General features: G+C 35.4%; 1 protein-coding gene across 1 annotated transcript in view; it reads left to right on the top strand.

The window, feature by feature from the left end:
• Positions 1-23,435, top strand: part of DCDC1 (doublecortin domain containing 1) — a 451,490-nt gene that overhangs the window by 31,158 nt on the left and 396,897 nt on the right. The window contains exons 4-6 of the mRNA XM_063095688.1: positions 184-340; positions 818-980; positions 18,382-18,587. Of these exons, the coding sequence (XP_062951758.1) occupies positions 184-340; positions 818-980; positions 18,382-18,587 (526 nt within the window). The remainder of the gene's footprint in view (positions 1-183; positions 341-817; positions 981-18,381; positions 18,588-23,435) is intronic.

Raw genomic sequence — 23,435 nt, 5'->3', positions numbered from 1 at the left:
AATTTTTTTTTGAATATTTAAATAGATAGTGACAATCTTATCCTATAAAAAGTTTTGTTAGGGAGTATTTATATATACAGGAATAATCTTTAGGGCTTCTGTCTGTTAAGAAATCCAGGATAATATTTATTGGAAAGTTTTTACTAATTAATGTGCACTAATTTTTGTGTTTTTTTCCTTCAGCGTTGCAGAGTTCTCTTCTTTAAAATTTCAGTCAGCCCAGAACTGGCATAAATTGTCTCAAAGACACAAACTTCAACCAAGAGTGATTAAAGTAACAGCCTACAAAAATGGATCTAGAACAGTCTTTGTCAAAGTTACTGTACCAACCATCACCTTGGTAACTAATGTTCCAAAGCTTTCAGTGCTTTATTTTTTGCTTTACTCTCTTTATAATATAAAAAATGAAAAAGATGACATTTATTGTGTTAAGATGTTCTTTTTAGGAGTCTGAATCTGTAAATTACTTCTGTACACATAGATCTCAAGGCATTTCACTCCTTTTCTTTTTTTTAATCGATATATAAATAGTGTACTTAATTAAACAGATATAATGATATTCTATCATGTAGTGTTATTACAATGACAGGTCATTTAAGTATTAACATTAGACAATCATTAGATATTCTTAGTGCTGTGATTTACCTTTAATTTCCATATTTTCAACTGCTAGAAAATAACTATATTGGTCAAGTTACTGTACTTGGCAAGTGACTCCAGTGGGTTTCTGTTTCAATCATTAAAAGCTTTTGTTAGGAGGAAATGTGTTATTTTCTTTGTCATAAATTACTTCGTCTTACCTCTTGCTTTTTTCTAGTTGCTGGAAGAGTGCACGGAAAAGCTGAATCTGAACATGGCTGCACGACGAGTGTTCTTGGCAGACGGCAAGGAAGCCCTTGAACCTGAAGATATACCCCATGAAGCCGACGTTTATGTTTCAATGGGAGAACCCTTTTTAGATCCATTCAAAAAAATTAAAGGTAAAAAAGAAAAAAATATATATACTCTACCCCAACAGACAGTAAATTGCTTAAGGGGTGCAATTAAAAAATGATTTTCATCCTGTCTTTTTTGCATGGTTTAACAAAACTAATGTTTACGCATTTACAGCTCAGTAAGAGGATAATGTGCTTAATGAAAGAAAAATCCACTGACAGCCACGTTTATTGCCCTTCATTAGCATTGGTGCTTAATTTAATATAGATCTGAATAGACATTAGGGAGCCTGCAGGAGGTTAAATGGTGAAAATATAATAAATTAAATCAGAGATTATTGAATTTACTGTTTAGTTTCTTTGACACTCAACAGACATAATTCATTAGACTTTTTCTCTCAGAAAATAGTCCAAAGCTTCAAGTAACATTTATTCATTTACTCTTGGTCTTTTTTCATATGGCATTAACATAATTAAGAAAATGTAGCCAGTGATGAACATATAATTCTTACATACATGTAATTCTCCTAATAACATTTTTCATAAGGTAAATGCTGCAGTTTGAATTTTTTTAATCTTAAAATGTATATACATAATCTTAGGCGTATTTTCAAGTAAGATTTTTTTGAAAGTCCATTGTTTATAACATTTCAGAAACGTAAAGATTTTCTAAAGTTAAAAAAAATTTTTTTTCTTTCCTCAGTGCAAAAGAATACATTTTAAGAGAGAAATAAAAGTGCCCCTATCTAAGAATATTCTTCCAAGCATGTTGTACCCAGAGTTTGTTATCAAGTGCTTTATATGGTAATCAGATTTAAATAAGGACTTTGCCATAAAAAGTCAGTGTGTTTAACTGCTATACTCCCCAATGCTTTTTATACCTTATTAGAAGTAATTTTTTCTGCAACTGCTGTAAAGCTGCTGAATCAAAGGCAAGTCTAGGCAGTAATTGCATAAGCAGAAGAAAAGTAATTCTAGAGTTCATTATAGATGAGGTGATGAAAATCCCTCTTCTATTAATGTTATTGTATAAAATGATACTAGGATTTCTATGTCTTTGGTAATACTTGATCATCAAGAAATAAGTAATTTCTTGAATTCAATAGAAAGTTCAAGATAATTTGGTCCTTGTAAAGAAACTTGTTGCTATAATACTCATTACAAATTACCTATGTGATCGTGTAGACCCATATATTTTTCAAATTTTGCTTTAGTTTTAAAATATGGCTGCCTTTATTTTGTATTCATTGGATCATTTACTTACATAAAAACATTAATCTTAGTGGATGAATACATTTCTGTGACTTTTTAAAATTGGGGTATTTGTGAATGATTACTTCATTAAGATCCTTGATTATTTTTATTAATAAGAAATATTTGTCTTTCATATAAGTAATGCTATTGTAGAAAAGATATATAAAAATTATTTATAGCTAAACTAAGAAGAAAATGTCTTGGACACACGTGCCTAAAATCACAATGTTACATACATGACGAAGCCTGGAGGATGATTTTTAAATGTACAAACTAATTTCCTCCTACTTTTTTTTCCCTCTTTTATCCTTTTTGAAAGCCAAGTGCAGGACAAAAACTTCTCTGCTTTGTCTGCATATCTTTGGCTGTGTTTCACTGTGACATGCACTGCTGTTCTTTTAGCACCAAAATGTTGGCACACACTCCTGAAAATTTCACACCATCTCTTGCTGGATCAGCAAGCTTAACCCACCAAAATCTGGTGTTGTGCAATGGTTTTTGACTGATAATCAATCTTTATGCTGCTCGACAGTTGTTGCTGGGACACGGAATAGAGCAGGTGGCAGATGTGCCTTGTCTTTTGAGAAAAGAAATTGTAGGTGAGCTTGGACACAGACTAGCATATCACGTGTCTGTTAAAAAGACTTAGGATAAGGGTAATAGGGCGAAGCTACTCATCTAAGTTAGGCTCATAGATTAACCTGAACACTGATATTTGTTTTCCTTCAGTATTTCAAAAATACAAATGTAAACATATATATGAAAGGTAATATTTAACTTTATGTGAGTGATATATGCATACTGTATTACATACATATTCACATACACTTTTTCAAGTCATCTAAATCAGGTTGAAAATTACCTTCCTAGTATCATTTTATAGATAAATAAATTGCCAACTTGCTATCACAAATGTGCCATAAAAATAAGACGTGTATCAATAACTTTGAATTTAGAATAAGGAGGCATTATCAGAAGTTGGAAAATTGAACATGCTAAAAGCAAATAGGGGGAAAACAGTTGGCAGGATTGGATGTTACTGATGTATTTTTCTAAGTGAGCGTGAATATTTTATATACAATTAGCCAAAAGGCATTAGAGTAAGTAATTGATCGTTATCTTAATTTACTGATTTTTATTCATTCAGAAAATGTTTATTGAGAGCCTATTATGTGCTGGATACTAGGCCAGATGAAGGAAGGGGCTCATAGTCTGATTTCTTTTTTTATTCTTGTTATTTTATCTCTGATCTAAATTCAATTTAACCGAAATTTAAACTAATAAATATTTATTGAGTACTATGTGTCTAGCCCTGACGTGGGGATAGAAGCCTGACCTTTAAGGAGCTTTTACTGGGTAAATAATTTATAAATTCTTAAAACTGAAAATGCTATTCAACAATGTAAATCAAATGGGTTCTCCAAAGCAAAATTTACTTTATTTCCAGCACAGGAAGATCGAATAAGTCAATGTATATTTTGGCAATTATATTTCCATACTTTACTGGTTTCCTTACTCATTGGAAAAGCAGAATATATAGTAAACATTTCCTAAGAACTATTCCCAGATTTACCAAGATAGAAAAAAGCCTACAGAACATCTCTGATATTTTAACTATCTTACTACCCCTTTTGAGCATCACTGTTGACAACCAGTGGCATTGGATTTAATAAAAAGCCAGGGAGCTATTCATCACATACCTCGAAACACAAAGCTTTCATTTAGAGGTCAGGCCAAGGTCAAGACTGACACGAAGCATTCCCTGTTGAAATGCAATATTAAAATTTCATATTGAAGGTGCAATATGGAAGTAGAATGCCTAATCAGAAAGATTAATTGTATATGGAAAAGATTAGAAAAATTGAAATATTTTATATAAAGAATAAAATATTAATGAAGATGTCTTACTAGGTCTTGTACTGCTAGCATTTAAAGATTCTGACATTTATTAATGATTCTCCTGGAATTGTGAAGATGCAGTTAATGAATTGTTTGAAACAGTGTTTTAAAAGTTTCCAGATTTATAGCCACGTGGTTTAGGTTTTATTCACAGTTTTCTGAATCTTCTGTTTAATGGTGGCACAGTGAAAATTCTTGGATCAGATCCATGGGGTTTATGAAAGAGTTCAGCTACTTTATAACTGCTAGGAGCTGTAGACAGTGCAAACATAGCAAAAGGAATGGTCTGTGCCCTGTGATTGCTTAAATGTGTTAAAGAAGATGAGGGAAAATACTGTTTAAACCTGATTCATTAGGTTCAAATTCTATTTTACGGAGTTCTGATTGTCTTTAAATTTTTTTAGTTTTATATTTCCACTCTTTCCTTTATATCCTATTCTACTATTTGGCTTTCAGAATTATAACTTACAGTGTTATATTCATTTCAGTCCTGAGTTTTGTTAACCAGACATGAAAGTGAGTATTATGAATAAGGTTTTATATCTTTTATATACTGTATGGTGAAGATGTAGTCACAGGAAAAAAATTCATGAAAGGAGTTCTTGATACTACACCTAAGATCTAAATTTAAACCTAGAGATTTTCTGCTAACTGCCATGTGATCTGCAAAATGAAATAATTTGCTGTGACAGCTTGTGATTGACAAGGATATGTGTGAGCACATTTAAAATAGGCCATCTTTTCATGTAGAAGTAAATGTCAGTGAAATGATGGATTCTCATCATTTTAATTATTGATGATTTGGAAATATTTCAATTCCATGACACACAAGACACATTCTAAATAGCAGCGTAACACTTTTTCTCATATCTGCGTCAATAATGAAATGTTCTGTCATATTTTGTTTTTCAAAAAATGAATTAGTTTAATGAACCTGGATTCATTATATTCTATTCCATTAATATGTCTGCTGAGTTTGTTGATTTTTAAATGGTTGTGTTAAAAGCACAAGTTTCAAGAACTGACCCATTACCCACAGGGCATCACACCTATTTCTGATGCTGGATCTCAAGGCAACACTGTAGTCCTGCCTACACCAATAGCAGCATTAGTCCTGCCAAAGCTAATACTGGGCTTTGTGATGTTCACCTATAGGGCAACCACTACTTAATTCAGGCAGCTACAGGAGTTAGGGCTTTCCCAAATTCTCTTTTATTGTTTTGTTTGAATAGTATGCATATATGTTATTAGGTGAGATTGTTAGTTCATCTTATCTCCCACTTAGCTGTATATACTCAAAAGCAGGAAAATGGCATTGTAAGAGGGAAAAAAACCCCACTGCTTTCTTCTGAGACAGCACATGATTCTTCTATTTCTACAACTGAGAGTAAAACTATAGGCAGGCATTTCATGTATTTTCCTGTTCCAAAAGTTTAAACATGTAAATAAGTGTATAGAATATCCCCTCTATACAAATAGATGTGGATTTGAAGACAATTGCAAGAGATGGGCCAAAAACCAAACCAAAACCAAAAAACAGCGTATTCCTTAGGCAGTAGAAAAACCTAAAACATGCATGTGGCTGGCAGCATTTCCTTACACTGTTAAATATTAAATCATCGAAAAACACCTAAATGTGTGACATACTCATGAAATGTTGACTTGTATACATACAGAGGCTATACTTTTAATAAAAATGCCTACAAACCTATAGCTATTCTGATAATTTGAATGCTTTCTGCTCGTCATGCACCCAGTTATGTGTTTTAAGTGTATTAATTATATTTACTCCTCACAACCCTGAGTTAGTTGCTACAAGTCCGTAGTCTGTCTTTAATTCCTAAATGCAAGGTTGTAGAAGACCAGTTTTTTCATAACTCATTTGGTAGCAGAGCCTTATTTAGTATAGCTAATCAATTGTGTTATTGAAAAATAATTAATGTGTCTGATTATGGGTTGCTACCCTGGACCTTTCTGGGGGTGTTACATAATATTTGATATATTCACGATTATGATATGAAGCACCATATTAACTTTCTTGAAATCCAAAAATTTCTGGATGTAGAACCACACCTTGCCTTAAGGGTTTTGGATGTCTTTCTATCACTACTGCAAAGAACTCTGATAAATATTAATTCTCACTATGATTTTAATTCAGAAGGGTTATAGATATTGTCCTTATCACCTCAAGTTGTTTGCTGCATAGGTGAGTGGAGGGAATAACTCCCTGACTACAGCTGAGAGATTGTATGGGAGGTAATAAAAAAAAAACAAAAAAAAAACACCACGGTTCTCTGTCTGAAGCATAAGGAATAGTTAGAGTTAAGGGAGACCATTCTTTTATTCAATTATCTATTCAATAAATATTTATCCAGTTCCTACAATGTGCCAGGCACTGTTCCAAGCCTTAAAGATATAGTGTGAACAAGACAGAGGTCTCATGGAGCTTAGGTTCTAATAACGGGGAAGGAGAATTAGACAATAAATGTATAAAGAACTAAATAAGGTATTTATCGGCAGTGTAAGTGTCCTAAAGGGAATAAAAAGGGTGGTATAAATAATGTCTTGGAAACAACAGGAGGAGAGAATTTTAAAAATGAAATAGGCGTTTGCAGTAACCTATTCTGCTTGTTACTTTACCTGAGAATTCATTTATATAGTCTATAGTTACTTTCAGAGTGATTTGACTTTCAAACCATTGATTGTTGAAGCTTTCAGACATCTGTTAGATGAGATGTGAGAAATGCCTTACAGTTTAGTGGAAAGAACAATGGACTTGAAGTCAGATTATCTTGCAAGATTCTAGTCCCTACTGTGTGGCCTTGGGCAAACTGGTCTGCACTTCAGTGTCCTTATGTATAAGATAGAGGTAATAATGCCTAAAGGATTATTGGATATTATCTTATTTTTCTAATAAAGATAAATTATTTGAAAATTAAATGTCTATAAATCCCTAGTCTAAATAGAAAACCAAGAATAGCATTTCATAAACATAACTAAGATTCCAAGGCTATTAATCAGTACTTGTGTCGACTCCTATCTTCCTAGAATAACTGGCTGGGTTCAGGAAAATAGCAACAACCACAAAATTTGTTTCTTTTTTCTTCATCACTGCCAGGAAAGCAAACTAAAGTGTGAACCTGGGCAAGTCACTTAACCTGTTTAAGTCTGAGTTTCCTTATCTATAAGTTGAACATAATATTATGTACCCCACACCCTTATTGTAAGGAATAAAGAAGATGATAGGTGTAAAAACCTAGCACATGATAGGTATTTAAAATATTGTCTTTTCATCTGCTTTTTATCCTATTTTCCTTCTTTTCTCTATCCTTTTCTAGGTATATTTCTGCAAGCTTTCCGTATAGTTTGTCACACGTAGCTGATTTTACTACCAAAAGTATTTGCTAGGTCTGAGATTTTGAAATACCTACAACCAAATTGAAATCTCTGCCAAACAATTGTATATACAGCATGGTATGGGAATCTGGGTTAGGGACATTGAACTCCCACCATGTGGGGTGTAGGGAAAAATCAAGGCCTTTTATAAAAGGAGACCTAAGTGTTCTTACTCTGCTCTGTTCTGAGAGTTGTATTTATTTTAAAATATGTTCGTGACCCAGGGCTAGCCTTAACTTTAAGTGCCATAACTTATTTAAAGGAAGTTCATAGAAAAGTTCAGGGAAAGGGTGACAACATTTTGATTGGCACAATAGATGGGATGTTTGTAATTTTAATCAAATTTAAATTGAAGACATACTTCAAATGATATGTCAGACTAGTGTTTCTGAGTTAAAATCTAATGACAACCACTGTCATTATTAGTTAAATATAGCCATCATGCCTATAGCAATAAATGATGACACTTAAGAACATGCAGAAACAAAGAGCGCAAGTATTTAGAGAAAAGGGAGTGACTAGAAACTCATTTGAACTCAGGAATGTGACCTGAATTTAATCTATTTACCAAACATAGAAGCAATTGTATTTTGGGCAGATGATATAATTGAATATAGCAGTATGTTTTCTTACTGTCAGTGCATTTGTATTTTATAAACTCATCTTGCACCCATGAAATGATGTGCTTGTTCATATTTAATGTCATTATCTATACCTACTTGACAGTCAGAGCATTAATGTGTTTTTAAGTTTATTGCCCAACTACAAGAGAATGAATCCTCAAAAATAAGAAGATTTTTGATAAGTTTGTGGACTTGAACTTGCAGGTTTGCTGCTTTTATTCTAGTGGTAGAAAACTGCAGTATTATTTTTGCCTGGAATATGCAAAATGGAAAATTATAATGTGCACAGAGATTAATTTTATAACAGGGCTTGGCTTTTTTGAAAGTAGACTGAGGAAATATAGTTATATTGTAGATAGACCTTTTAATACAGAAGCTAGCTAGAAAGTGTTTTATCTTTTTTATGATTTGGTTAAAAATAAAACCATGACAATAACATAGGATGTGGATTCTTTAAAATCTAGTCTATGGTTTGGGTATAATGTTCTCTGAGTGCCTTAGGAGAATAATTGTATGAACATTCTGGGAGACTTGGCAATCCCTTCGCAGCTGGGATATGGTCCTTTGTAGAAGTATTTTCCAAGGTAATGTTAAACCTTAAAACCTAACTAGAGTCCAGCCATCCTTACCCAGCAGAATCTTAACTTTCCAGAGAGATGTGCCTGAGGAGAGTAAGCCTGGGACAGGTCTGGATGTGATTGCTTTGGAAGCCACCAGATGTGGCTAGCAATTTTAGAGGAAGGGATGAGGTTATAAAGTGAGATTAAGGCCCCTTCTTTGGCAGTTGGGGTATAGGACAGGGACTTTGCTGAGAGCACTTTTGACAAGGTAGAGATTCAAGAACACTACAAAGGTGAACTCTAATGTTCCTGCTGTTGAGATTCATGTTTGGGAGGACATTCTGGGGAAGCTCCCACTAGGAAGGATACATTCCTGTTTCATTCTAAATATCCCCTTCTGTAATCATCAGGTTTGTAATTACTGGTAAATGTTTGTCATTTCCCCTAAACCAAGTTCACTTAGGATGGAAACCATGACTGCCTTGTTCACCACCATTTTCTGGCACTGGGCCTGGCACTTAATAGTTGCTCAATAAATGTTATTCAGTGGGTGCATGAGGGACAAAATGAAATAGGTACCATGGCGAACCATCCATATTCCAATGAGGTGACAGTGGGAGGGGAGGGAAAAGACCTCCTTAGAGCAGCCTGCTTAGCTGCAAATAGTGAGTGGATGTTTAGAAGTATGTTAAAAATCCCTTGTCCCAGATCCATATGTACATTTGTGAATGTTCCCATTTGGCAGGGGACCAGAGTAAGCCAGCTCAAGAGTAATTACATTGCAGAGAGGCTAATGGTTGTGCTAATGTTTGTCTAAGACCAGACAATGGTCAGAGATGGAATGCTGAAATAAACGATTCTCAGAGGGACCTATAGATTCACGGAATCTAAGGTTTTCAGCTTTTGTGCATCCTCTCAGGAATGCCCTTTATTGACAGTTCTCTCCCTTCAACCTTTTTTGGGGGGTGGGGGGCGGGTGATAAGAAGGAGCTCTGATGTTCATTTAAGACTCCTCTGTATTCCTCATAGTTCCTTGTATAGAGTAGGTGGTTAATAACTATTATGAAAATAAAGAAGTAAGAAAGAGAAGATCGTGTGAACTTTGGGAAGGTTAAGGGCCATTGCTCACTGCCAAAGGATATGTGGAACCAGACTCATCTTTTCTAATTCCAACATGGGGCAGGGGAATGGGAAAGGGGAAGGGATGGGGAACTGTTTTCTAATTCTTACAAAGGTACTGGATAACCTCAGCATGGGAGCTGAAAATTTTGGGGTTTTTAGAGATGAGAAAGTTGCTAAAAGAAATGTAGGAAGCAATTGTTAGCAATAGCTACTATGTTTTTCTAGAAGCTCAAAGTGGATTTGGATGACATTAAAGTTCTTGTTTTAATACTTGGCCTGGCTCCCTGCCCCCATACCCTGCAGTCCCCTCACTGTTTGGTTATTCTTCATTCTACCCAGTCACACCCTCTGAGATTATCCTCTTCCTCACCAGGGCTAAAACCTAATCAGGTCTTTGCTGAGCATCCTCAGGTTCTCTGTGCTGGCGTGGAAGAGTCAGATTTTGTTTTTGTTCTTGCCTCTGGATGAAATAATGCTTACCTTGGCCATCAACAGTCCAACAACATTTCTTGATATGAAGGAATATGTCCCCAGAGCTGAGCTGTGATGTACAGAAGAATCACCTCATGTTGCTAAATATGAGGGTACCCTGGTTCTCCAGCTGGTTCTCATTTAGGAGGCACATGGCTTTGAGGTACTTTGAGAAATGCTGCTGTATAACTTTCCTTTTTCTCACTTATCCCAATAGCTTTATTTTATAAGGAAATGGATTTTTCCTTAATGTAAGGAAGATTTTTCCAATAGTCCCATCTCTCCAAAAGATAGAACGGCCTGCTTTGAGAGGTCTGGTACCTCTCAGTGTTGTGCACAAGGCTGTGAGTTGGTTACTTCTTGCCCTGCTTTCTCCATCTCTGGCTGCTCTTGTGTTCAGATTCCTCACAGTGGCGCATCATGTTGTTGCATGACTTGGCCTTCACCTGCACTGTTTCCTTCACCTGAATTATGCTTCCCATTTGTTGCCTACTCCATATATCCCTCAAATCCTACCTCATGCCCTTCCTCTGGGAAGCCCATCTTGACCCACAAGCTGTGGAAGGTGGCTGCTACATAGTCCTGCAATAACATCTGCACACCTCTGACCTAGCACTTGCCATATTGTGTGTTGTTTTCCTTTCTCATTTTCCCAAACAGACCAGGAACTCTTTGGGGTTCTCTCTGTGCAGTGTCCCTAGCAGTGAGTATGTTGTAGGCACTCAATGCATGTTTGTTGAATCAATACTTGAGTGAATAAAATGAGTGGTAAAAGTCAGTAATTTTTAAAGTTTTTTTCAACCCCAAGATTTTACAGTTCTGAAGCCAATGCGTAGTATGTACTAAGCCTATGATTTTTTTTTTGCTTCTTCTTACTGTAGACTATCCTCCATCATACATATTCTGTTTTCCTTGTAAATTTGATGAGACATAACAATGAAAAAGCTAATTAATCATGAGAATAAAATGTAATCTCCCAAAATACAGAGAAGATATAAGTCAAGTTAATATCTACATAATGGAAATATTACCTAATATCGATCTGTTTAATGAGATAATAGTCACGCTCTGATCTGATGCATTCGATGAATATCTACAAATATTCATTGAGCATCGGCTATATTCTAAGCACTAGTTTTGGTGATGGCTTTGCAGCAGGGAACAAATGCTTACACTGAAAATGAATGATCAACTTTTATTATCCTGTGAAACATCCACTGAGCACATTTGCTTGTAATATACCAGATACTGGAAGTAGAAAGATGAGAACACATTCCATGTCCTTGAAATGCTCAAAGTCTAACAGGCACACACATATGAAAACAGAGAAGTTCAATAGAACGAGGGCACACAGATGAAGCTGGTAATCCTGAAGAGAGATAAGTCATAGGAAGCCTCCTGCAGCAGGTGGCACTAAGTTGGAAAGGAAGGGAGATAGTCTAGCAAAGAGGAAGAGAAAAAGCCATCAGCAAAGTTTGGCATCAGGAAGGAGCCTGGAGTATGCCAATAGCTTACACACAACTCCCTGCACATTTGCAAAGAGAGATTGTCTCAAATTCCTCTAAAGAAGTGATTCTCCATTGGGGGTAATTTTGACACCTGGGGGACATTTAGAAATGTATGGAGACATTTTTTGGTTGCCCCAACTGGTAAGGTGCTGTGGGCATCTAGCTGAAAGAGGCCAGGGATGCTGCTAAACGTTCCACAATGCACAGGACAACCCCTGCAACAAAGGACGTAGAAATGTCAATACGTGCCAAGGTTGAGAGACCTTACTGTACTGCATCGGACTATTCTGATCGAAGACACGAAGACCTGCAAACAGAGTCACAGTAGTTTTCATAAAGACATTTTGACAAAAATATAGGAACTAATGGCAGCAGTTTTTTAGGTGGCACTGAATTGGGAATATGTGGAATGTGGGGAAGTATGAAGAAGCATGGGAAATCCAGCCATTTTAAATTAGGGGAATGCTTTTGTTACTTGAGGCACTTTTCAGGCACTTGAGGAAATGTAAGTGTCCTGACTAATAAAGTAGGCTCGGGAATCATTCTGTCCTGAGTCTGATCTCTGATCTACTTAATCTATGTATGATACATATCTAGTTGTTTAATTTCTCCAAGTCTCATTGTCCTCATCCAAAATGGAGATGATAACATTACCTACTTCCTAAGGTTGTGAGGATAAAATAGGTTAGTGTATATAAAGCATTTAACACAGTGCTTTCTGGATGTTAAATTCTCAACAAAAATCATGAGGATAATAATAGCACAACCAACATTTACTGTTTCTTATTTACCTAAGTGTTTTTATCTGTAGAAACTTCTTCATTCATACAACAAATAAGGGAATTACATTTATTGTTTCCATTTCTCAGATAAGAAAACTAAAGCAAATATGATTGATTTTTCTAAAGTTTCAGAGCTAATAAGTGGCAAAGTTAAGATTCAAATCTAGGGAATCTGGCTTCAGAGGCAATTCTCCTAACTAGCAGGCTATGCTGACTATCTAGTAAATATTAATACATTTTATTTTTTACTAGCATTATTTTATTAGGCTGCTTTACAGTTGGTTTAAAAATCTTTAGTTCTATAAAAAATTTTATATATTTCCAATAGTTTTTCCATGTGTATTAATGTCAACAAAGATATGGAAAGTAGGAGTACCTTTTTAAAAAACTATATATAATTTGTGTTATGTGATATTTTCAAATTTTACTTTATTATTTGGTTTTCCTAGATCCATCTAGAGTTCTTTCAGAAAACTTATTTGGAACTTCAGAAATGTAATCTTTTCTTTTTAGACTACCTAATTTTTAAGTGGGGTGTCTTTAGATGCTTTCAGATAATAAAATTATGAATATATTCCTTTTATTAGAATACGTTTTATTGGAATAAAAGGGTAGCATTATGCATTGATTCATTTGGTACTTACTGAACACCTACTCCACGCATCAAGTAAACATTGTGTGTTTAGACAAGTATGCACCCAATTATAGTATAGTAGAGTAGGTTCAGTGGTAAAGGAGTTCACAAAGAGCAGAAAGGAGGGTATCCAAGTGGAAAAAGGCTTCCTGGGATAAACGACTTCCCAAATTGAGCTTTGAGGAATGTATAAGAATTTACCTTAAATATTCTTTGAACTCTTTCCAGTCTGTTTCACTCCTTCTAGATTTTCATGTTTTGAAAAGTTCTCCTTGGCAAATTTTCTTCTTGTTCTAAAGAAATTCTCTGCCATTTTGGTCATCAATGAGCATCAGGGTGGTAGATCAATCATATTTGAGTTCATGCCAGGGAGAGGTAAGGAATAAAGATGGTAGGCACATATACACAGGCAATTAAGTTTATTTTACATAATTGGTATATTTATAAAAAATAGCATACAACCAGATTTCTATAAATTGAGTAATTTAAATGCATAGGAAGAGTTAACATCTAGTAAATATACCACATATAGTGAGCTGATCTATACCCTGGAGCAAAATAATAAGAAGTACAAGACTTAATTCCTATGTAAGCGGAAATATGATATATATGAGTTCTTATAAAAGATTTGTATAATAATTCCAGGTGGTTTATGCTCCTTTAGCACCTAGCATGGTGCCTTCCATGTCATAGGTTCTCAAACATTATTGAATGAATGAATGTGTGAGTGGGTGGTACATACTCCAAGTGCTCTGTGGGTTGAGACAGATGATCATTGTGGGCTGGATCAATAAGAGAAGATCTTAAACTGGATGTTGAGGACTTGAGTCTAAATAGGTGAAGGGTGGGGTTAAAAATGAACATGGTACCCTCAAGGGATAATGAACATCTTGGTTCAGATAGAATAGTGCTGTGACATAGAGTAAGATAAGATCCGGAAGTTTGGATGGTGTTAGATTGTAAAATCTTCTGTTAGACATAAATATAAGGTGAGGGACTGTGTCTTTTTTCATATTCCTTGCACAGGATCTGGCACATAGCATGGCCTCAACAGATACACAGACAGGCAGACTGACTGACTAGTGGAAAACTTCAAAAGCTAACTCCCAGAACTTTCTCTTGAGGCAATGATAAAATTGATGTTTTAGGAAAATTCAGCTGTGATTAGAGTATAGAATATCAGATACTATAGAGGATAGTCTAATACAGCTAGGAAGCTCTTGCAGATGGCAGGAGGCTGTGAGAGAAATGGACAAGTGGGTCCAGTGGGAATGGAAAGGAATGATGCTTTTTAGAGTCACTGTGAAGAAAGAAGAGCTGAGAGGTAGGTCTCCCTTCTTTTACTCTGTCTCTGGTCTGGTTACCTAGAAGCAGGGTCTGAGATGGAGATTTTTGTGCAAGAGACTTATTGAGGAGATACTCTCAGTTGGAACATGTAAAGAAGTGAGAAATGTTTCCTGGTTAGATTCTTTTCAGCCAAAGGCATTTCTCAGAATGGTGCAGCTGAGACGGTAGCAGCCAGGACTCACAGAAGCTGGAGTTTGGGTGCACTATCCTGCTAAAAGTCACCTTAGCAGGGTACCACCGATGTCTACTACATTCCACTATAGTCTCTTCACAAAGCACCCTGCTGAGAACCTTCCAATAGCTTCCCATCACATCCAGAATAAAACCCAAACCCTTTATCTTGACCTCCACAATTGGGCTCCCTTCTACCTCTTTGCCCTTATCCACATACATTCTCTCTCTATCCAAACTTTCTTTTTCTTTTTCAAACATGCCAAGCTCATTCTTACCTCAGAACCTGTATGCTTGGTTTTCAATCTGCCTGGAATTTTCTTCCTCCATTTTTTCATGACTAACTTTTCGTGATGCAGGCCTCTCTATGCAGACATCATCTCTTCAGAGGCCTTCTACTGTTGGTCTGTCCTCACAAGGCTGTGAGCTGCACAAGCTGCTCTGTCTTCTTCACAGCTGTCACCCATGTGCCTTGACAAGTAGACACACAATAGGTATCATGGAATGAATATACAATTGGTTGGGGAGAAATAAATAAATAGTAAGAGTTCAAGGTATCCCTGAGATAGTGGATAACTGAAAGAAGTGGAAACACTCACAGAAATAAGAGCTGTGAACTGTCAATTTGTGCGGAAAGATGTGAAAATTTGCTTTGGTCGTACTGAATTTGGGATAATGGCGGAAAATATATGGTAGAGGCAGAACAGCATAGTGATTAGAAGCAGTTTCTCAAACTAAATTCATATATCAGCACCACCATATACCAGCTGCAAGATATTGGGCAAGTTATTCAAATTTTCTGTGCCTCAGTTTCCTCACCTATAAATAAGGAAAATAATATTACTTACCTGATAAAGTTGTTGAGAGAACTAAATGAGTTAATATCTATAAATCACATAAAATAGCATCTGGCTAATGGTAATCACTTAGAATGGAATTTAAGGAGTTCTGCATGTGGAAGAGATCGCCAATGCCAGAGTTAGTACCAGGGTGGGGTAAGTGAAGCACCTATGGGACAGAACTTAAGGAGGCATTAACTCTGAGGATTGTGTGAGGGCCTGGGGCATCTTCCTTGAATTTTGCCCCATTGGCCCTTCACTCGCCTCACCCTAGTCTTAGCCGTAGTGGAAGTAATCAAAGGGCAAAAGCCTTTGCCAGTAAGATTCTCTAAATCTGGACACCTGTAAAACCTCCTCCTTCTGGCCTTGGTGGGAGCCTGTCTTGCTGTTGCTCATCTCTGGGTTGCCTCACTGTCCTTTGGTTGCTTCTCAGCCTTTTCCATCACTTACAAAACCAGTTCCCTGCTGTGAGTCTTCTCTGCTCAATACTGAGTGGATTCTCTTTCCTGGTTGGACACTAACTGATATAACAACATTCTCTAGAGCTCCACAGTAAGCAATAAGATTTCAGGGAGGTGGGGGAAGAAGCTACCGTTTACGGAGTAACTTCTATACGTTAGGTATAGATCCTTATCAGGTTGTAATTTAATGCCCAATAAATCTGAGATTCAGGAAGTCTAACTCATCTAGAGTCCCTAAAAAACAGAGCTAGGATTCAGACCTAGTTTAAAGGTAGAGTTTATACCCTTTCCACAATGGAGAGCATCTGTGAGCATCCAGACTATGGGTAAACTCCTATTAAACTGTAAGAATTCATTAGCTTTTTGTTGTTGTTGTTCCAGTGAGAGATAGTTTTCTGTTTTTTTTTTTTTTTTTTTCAGGGAGATACCATTATACCTCCTCCTCCTCCTTCTCTTCCTTCTTATTATTTATTAAGGTAAAATTCACATAACGTAAAATTAATCATTTTAAAGTGAATAATTTGGTAACGTTTAGTGCATTCACAATGTTGTACAACCACCAGCTCTATCTAGTTTCAAAACATTTTTATCATTCCAAAGTAAAAACCCTTACACATTAAGTTTATCACCGTTCCCATCTCCTCCCATTCACTGGCAACCATCATGTATGTTTTGTTTTTATGGATTTACCTGTTCCAGATATGAATGGAATCATACAATATGTCACCTTGTATGTCTGGCTTCTTTTGCTTAGTGTAATATTTTCGAGGTTCATTCATATTGTAGCAAGTATCTGTACTTTATTTCTTTTTCTGGCTGAATAATACTTCATCATATTTATATACGATAATTTGTTTATCCATCATCCATCCATGGGCATTTAGTTTCCACCTTTTGGCTATTGTGAATAGCGCTGCTGTGAACATATATGTACACATATTTGAGTACTTGTTTTCAATTCTTTTGTATATTTACAAACTCATTAACTTCTTGCTTATTTTTCTAATTCTAATTCCTATTAATTTCAGATTAAAAAATGAAAAAATACATTAACTAATTTCTGTTAAAATATTTTTTCTTTTTCTGAAGGCTTAATCACATCTATAATCAAATAATCAAGTTTTTATTTACTCTGCAAGTTTTCCTTGTATTTCTGCTCACTATATATGTGTTTGTGTTTGTGTATATGTATGTGTGTGAGTGTGTGTGGGGGTGTGAGAGAGAGAAAAAGAACAGAGGATTGGGTCTTTGTTTGGACATTTAATATAGCCATTCTGAGATATGAAAATTTTTCATAACCATGGCTCCTTTTTCATATCAATAGTAGCAGATTTTATGTAAAGTACCATATCTAGGTCAAAGAAGCCATGCATGCTTCTTTCATGGTAAGAGCTAACATAGAAAAGTTAGTTGGACATTTGGGCAAACAAATAAATGTAGCTATTTCAGTTGTATGTAAATAAAACTGTGATTTTCTCATTAGAATGAATAAAAACAGATGAGGGAGAGATCGTTGTATTTTTGTAATTTATGTGAAAATAATATATGATCTAAAATATATTGAGTGCAAAGATAAAATAAGTAGCTCAGGTGCAAATTATTTATAAAATGAAACTTCTTGAAAAGAGAGGAATGCTGACAGCAGCTTAGTATGCAATAAACTCCTGTTCTTACCCTTACATTTTCAAAGTCATACATAATAGTTTAGTTGCAGTCCCATTAATATTAGTGGAGTTTAAATTCGAAACTTAAATTCCTGCCACATTTTTGAAAACGTATAGGTCAAAGTAATTTGTTAATGAAAAACTGTTTTTCATTTTAGTAAAATAGGTTAAATCTCACCAACGATGTCCTAGAAGGCACCTTCGTTCTATTCACAGGGGAAGAAGTATAGTATAAAGTTACTATTTGGAGGTTGTCATCTTTAAAGCAACATGGATAAGAAATCATATTAAAGAGGAAAAAGTACTTCCTCAGCCCAAAAGAAAACAAAAGTTCAGGACTCATGTTATTTTATAGTAAGCAAAGAACATTGGACCCTTTCAGTGGACCCTTTCAGCTGGGTGCATCTGATCAGTGATAGAGGCATGCTAAGGTGAATTTTAATTAGGACTAAATTGTGGTATTACTCTTTCATACCCTGAACATCTGTTCCCTTCAGAAATGATGATTTATGCAGGCTATCAGAGCAGACAGCTTGCTACAGCTTATGTCACGGTTAGTGGGAAGCTGGTGGTAGCATTTCAGAAAACCAGCATCTAAATGGAGACTGGCCAGTGTATATGATATAGGTAGTAGGGGGAGGGGAAGCATGATGTGTCCATTTTTAATTTTGAAGCCAAATATTGACTTGACTTAAAAAAAAAAATTATCTTCTAGACCATCTGTTGTTAATGAAGAAAGTAACTTGGACAATGAATGGACTGATGCTTCCTACTGATGTCAAAAGAAGGAAAACCAAGCCTGTTTTTTCTATTAGAATGAAGAAACTTACTGAGAAGACCTCAGTCCGAATTCTGTTCTTTAAGAATGGCATGGGGCAGGATGGGCAGGAGATTACAGTGGGAAAGGAAACGAAGAAAAAGGTAATTTTATATTAAATATTGAAGTATGAATTAAATTTCAAAGTTCTTACAGCTTTTGAAGTGTGTTGTTTTCCTTCTAAATATCATTGTCAACTAATAGGCTGAAGTATTAAGAAGGCATTATATAGAACTAAAAAATTCACCTGTATGGAAGTGTGCTTATTGCACTAACACTATAAATTACCCTAGCAAAACAACAATGTTTCAGGAAACTATTTTGCTAACATAGTAGGCCATTTGCCTAGTAAAAAGTTATGTTTATACAGGGGATGACATTCTAATTGTTTACAATATATTATAAATTATTTTAACTGAAGCCAGTCTCATCTACCTTCAAATCTTAAATCTGCTTTTTCTTATTTAGAATAGTAATAAGATCTAAAAGCATTCTTGCTCCCTGAAAGCATTAGCAAAATTCAAAATAACTAAAATTCAGTTTGAAAGTATTTGTATATAGATTTTAAAAAACAAATCTGAATGAACCTGAGGAAAATCATATAATCAAGCAAACTTGAAAAAAAAAAAACTTAAACTGTTACTTGTCATAAAAATGCATGTTTTTTAGAAAGTGCTTGTCCTTTCCAGATCATCTTTGATATTAAAAAATATGGAGGAATTAATGGGAATTTGAAAAACACACACACACTTTTTACAGCTAAGGATTTTTCAACCGACCTTAAAGCAGCCTTGTAATAATAATAATAGTAATTAAAATGTATTGAGGATGTGTCAGAGAGAAAGTAAAACATAACCAAACTGCCTAGGTTTGACTCTTGGTTTCACCGTTCACTGTGAGACCTTGAACTACTTAGTTTCTCTGAGCCGCAATTTCCTCATCTAAAAAATGGGGATATAGTGCCTACTTCATAGAGTCGCTGTGAGAATTAAATGTAGTTTTAAACATGGAGTACAATGTCTAGCACACAGAAATTTCCCAGTAAATGTTTTCTATTCTTATCTTTAGGACTCACTAATACACATTTAATGGAAAACATTTTTCTTAAAATGAGAAACATTTATTATGAATCAAAATAGGTGTAAATAATTTTGTTAGACTATTTCAAATTGAATATTTCTTGGAACAGGTGCGTAATTGACTAGATACTGGAAATTTTAATCAGTATTTCATCTACTTATTTTTGCGGATGTTTTATAATCACAGTTGGTTAAGAGCATTTACCCAGGAGCTGGGAAACCCAGGTTTTATTTCCTTATCTGCAGATTTGAATTATGAGTAAAAGGAGGGATATTACACACCAGAGCAAATTGCTAAGGCAAGGTGAAACATCTTCCCTGGAGATTTTGAAAAACAGAGAAGATGGACATATCTCTTGGATAGTTAAAGTGCAGTTATTCTTGGAGATGGAAGCTAGATTAGAAAACCTCTTAAGTTCACTTCAGTTCAATCTCTGTAATTCTATGCCTTGGTGTTAAATTAGGGTAATAGTCACTCTTACAGATTATATGTCCCTAGATGAAAGGTTGAATATAAATAAAAATGTCACTGCTATTTTGTTTTTTGTCTCTAGAGAGCAATTTATTTAAAACTGGATGATCAAGGAATTCTTTAGCTTATTATTTTCCTTCTTATAATTTGTAGAATTTAAAGAATTTTCACAACTTGTGTAACTCATGATAGGACATGATACAGTAATAAATGCATTTCTAGATATTTGCTTAACTATCACTTTTAAGAATGAGGTAAATGATGAGGCAGCAAATTGATAGATGTCGATAAGAAATTTTTGGAAGAGAAAAATAAGGCTAGCTAATTATTTTGTAAATAAAATTTAAATTTTGAAAGCTTTGTTGATAATCACAGGATAACGTGCTATTTATAGATTAAATACCAAATCAGTAATAGAAATAAGGTTGTGGCATAGTCATAAGAGATACACAAATTATTTTCTGTCTTATGATGAAATATTCGGAATGTTAGCTATTTTAGATTATTACTAGGTAATATAAAACTAAGTAGAATATGAAGGACTCTAATATGGTGAAGGTAATTGTAGGGGGATAAGGAGAGAATTATTGAGAATGAATGGTAAAATAAGGTAGTTAAATCAGAAAAGTCCTCTATGAGCTAAGAATGAAGCCAAGGGGAAATGACTGTATTTTAATCATAAATAGGAAATCAAAAGGAACTCCATTTATTTATTTGGGAGGTAATTAAGAAGTTCGGACTGAGAACCAAAATGATATATTTCTTTACTAAACTCTGGAATACCAGGACTATAGCACATCCCTTTGAAACTTGAATCTGATGGTTTTAGAATTACTTATTATTTGGAATTATTCTGTAAGGAAAATTTGTCTGTAAGGATGATTTTAGTAATTGCATAGCACTACAATTACACTGTAGGATATAGGCTAACATATATATAAACAGGTTCAAAAGGTATTAAGAAAATTTTGTGGCATAAGACGCCAAATTATTGGGAAATTAAAAATGTCTGCTAGAGATACGTAACTTTTTAAGGTTAGCATCATGGTGGATACATTTTATTCTCTCCCAATTATGTCTTGGATTCATTGTCAGAGAAGTGGTATTAAGCTGTATTACATAGGATTGCATCTCCTTCATGAAAAATGTTTTTTTTTTCTTAGCAGTTAATAATTATATCTTATTTGTTTTTTGTTTGATTTTCTTTGTACTATCACCAAAGGTATAAAGTCACAGTGGTGAAGAAAATGATGAGAAAGGTAATGAAATGAATGAAACAATGAAAAACACTCCTGTCTTCTTGCTCTAGTTTGAACTGGTTGTTCTCTGTGACCCCTGTCCTGGGGTCTCCTTTCACCATCAACCTGGGGTTTATTGTTCCCTCTCTTCTGCGTTGGATCCCTCTTTCCTACTTCTCTAGTTTTTCTATATCTTCATTTACTCTATTGGGCACATATTCCAGTGGCCTCTTGTCTGGCTACTGCAAGGCTAAGGCTGATGTCACATATTCTGCTCCCAGCACCAATTGTCTAGCTCTTAATCCTGTTCGTGACGCCAATTGTAAAGCTAGGTGACTACGCTAGTTGTCGCGGCTCATTCACCTGCTAGTAATCCTGCACCGACTGGGCCAATGGTTGAGCTAGGGCTGGGTCTGGAGCTCCCAGACCCCTCAAGCCCGTTCACAGACTGGGTCACAAACCCTTCACACACCAGGCTGAGTCACCAGACCCCTTCACACAGGTCTATAAGCTAGGCAACCGGCCACATGGTCCTTGGAGGCTGCAGGTCTGGAAAAACATGGCTGCACAAGGTGGCGCCCAAGGCGGTAAACACCAGCCAAAGTGGTGCCTGTGGTGCACTCACTCCACCCACACAATGTTTACCAAACCACCCTGAACCGGCTCAAGGGGAGGGGAGCCTGACCAAATTGTTCCATTTTCCCAACACTTCACAAGAAAGAGAACATGGGAGGTAAACTTTTTGAGATCTTGGGAAATAATATTTTCCTTTAAATATAAAAGCAATTGATTCTTATTTCCAGTGTTGATGTTGAAAAGATTGATACCATACCTATTCCTCATTCTTTGTAGATGACACGCAGGATGATGACATTTAGAATCATCTCTTTATTGAAAGTGTTAAAAAATTTTTCAAGATGTGCTTTTCAGTCTGAAAAGTCTCATTCTTCTCTCTTGAGAAGTTTGGTTGAATTATTTCTTTGACAATATTCTTTTTCTCTACTTCGCTGTTCTGATTTTATGGAACTCCTACCTTTATATGTTGGATCTTATAAACTGAACTTCTGATTTTCTTATCTAGGAAATTTATCTTTACCTTCCAACCCAGTGAATTTTTGTGCTTCTCCCAGCATTGTCTCTGTTTTCTCTAAGTACTTGGTTTTTGTTTGTTTTCATGTTTTGGTTTTGTTTTGTTTTGGTCTCTCATGTTACAAGCTTTCCTTAAATATGAGTTAATCCTCCATCAGTATTGAACAGTGAGGAACTAAAAAAAGCTGGTTGAAAAGCCCTGTGAGCATGGGTGTGTCTGACTGAGGGATGGATTTTATTGGAGAGTGTTTTGGCCGAGATTTTTCTTCGGAGTGTTGTCACTAATTGTCAGAGTTGATAGACTTTTCTGTGTGTCTGATCAATTCACTGTACAGAATCTGCCTTGAGAGGTCTAGTAGCCAAGTAGAGAAGGGGGCTAAGAGTTGCACTTTCAGTAGGTAGACATTCATTTAATTCTCTTCTTTCAGTAAGCTACCCTCACTCTCAGTTCTGCCTTCTACCTCTGATTTCGTTTCTCTGGTCTAGTCTCTCCAGAGAACAAATCTGCTGTCTTCTCTTCACATGGCAAAGAATAGTTGTCAGAATGCTTAGTGTGAGGGAAAGGTTTTGGGGTTTAACTACTTTTTGTAGACATAGTCAATCTGTTTTTAGCCTCACTCTTAGAGGTACCCGATGTCTCAAATTTCTGAGTCTTTTTGGGTTTTGCAATACAAATCAAGTTTATTTCTGCTAGCTTCCGTTTCAATGTTTCTGGTCTACTAAATCATTTATCACTTATCTATCTTCTGTCCTTTCTGGTTCTCTTTTCTTTCTTTCTTTCTTTTTTTTTCTAAATGCCAACTGTCAATCTTTTGTTTAATGTTGATAGTGTTGATTTTTTTAGATAAAAGATAAATAATATTTTCTTCTTATCCCAATTGATTGTTTTGCCCAGACCCTTGGGGGTTGTGTGCTCTAATTTAGAGAACTATAATCTACTTGAATGAGAGCAGAATACTTTCTTCCATCACCTGGAGACATTACATACATACCAAGGGTCTGCAGTTTTTCTCAAAGTACGGTTCACATTACACCTGCATCAGAATCATCTAGGCTTTGTGTTAAAAATTCAGA

This window comes from Cynocephalus volans, chromosome 4 (genome assembly GCF_027409185.1).
Source record: "Cynocephalus volans isolate mCynVol1 chromosome 4, mCynVol1.pri, whole genome shotgun sequence".
NCBI lineage: Eukaryota > Metazoa > Chordata > Mammalia > Dermoptera > Cynocephalidae > Cynocephalus > Cynocephalus volans.
This window is presented reverse-complemented; position numbering and strand designations above follow the sequence as displayed.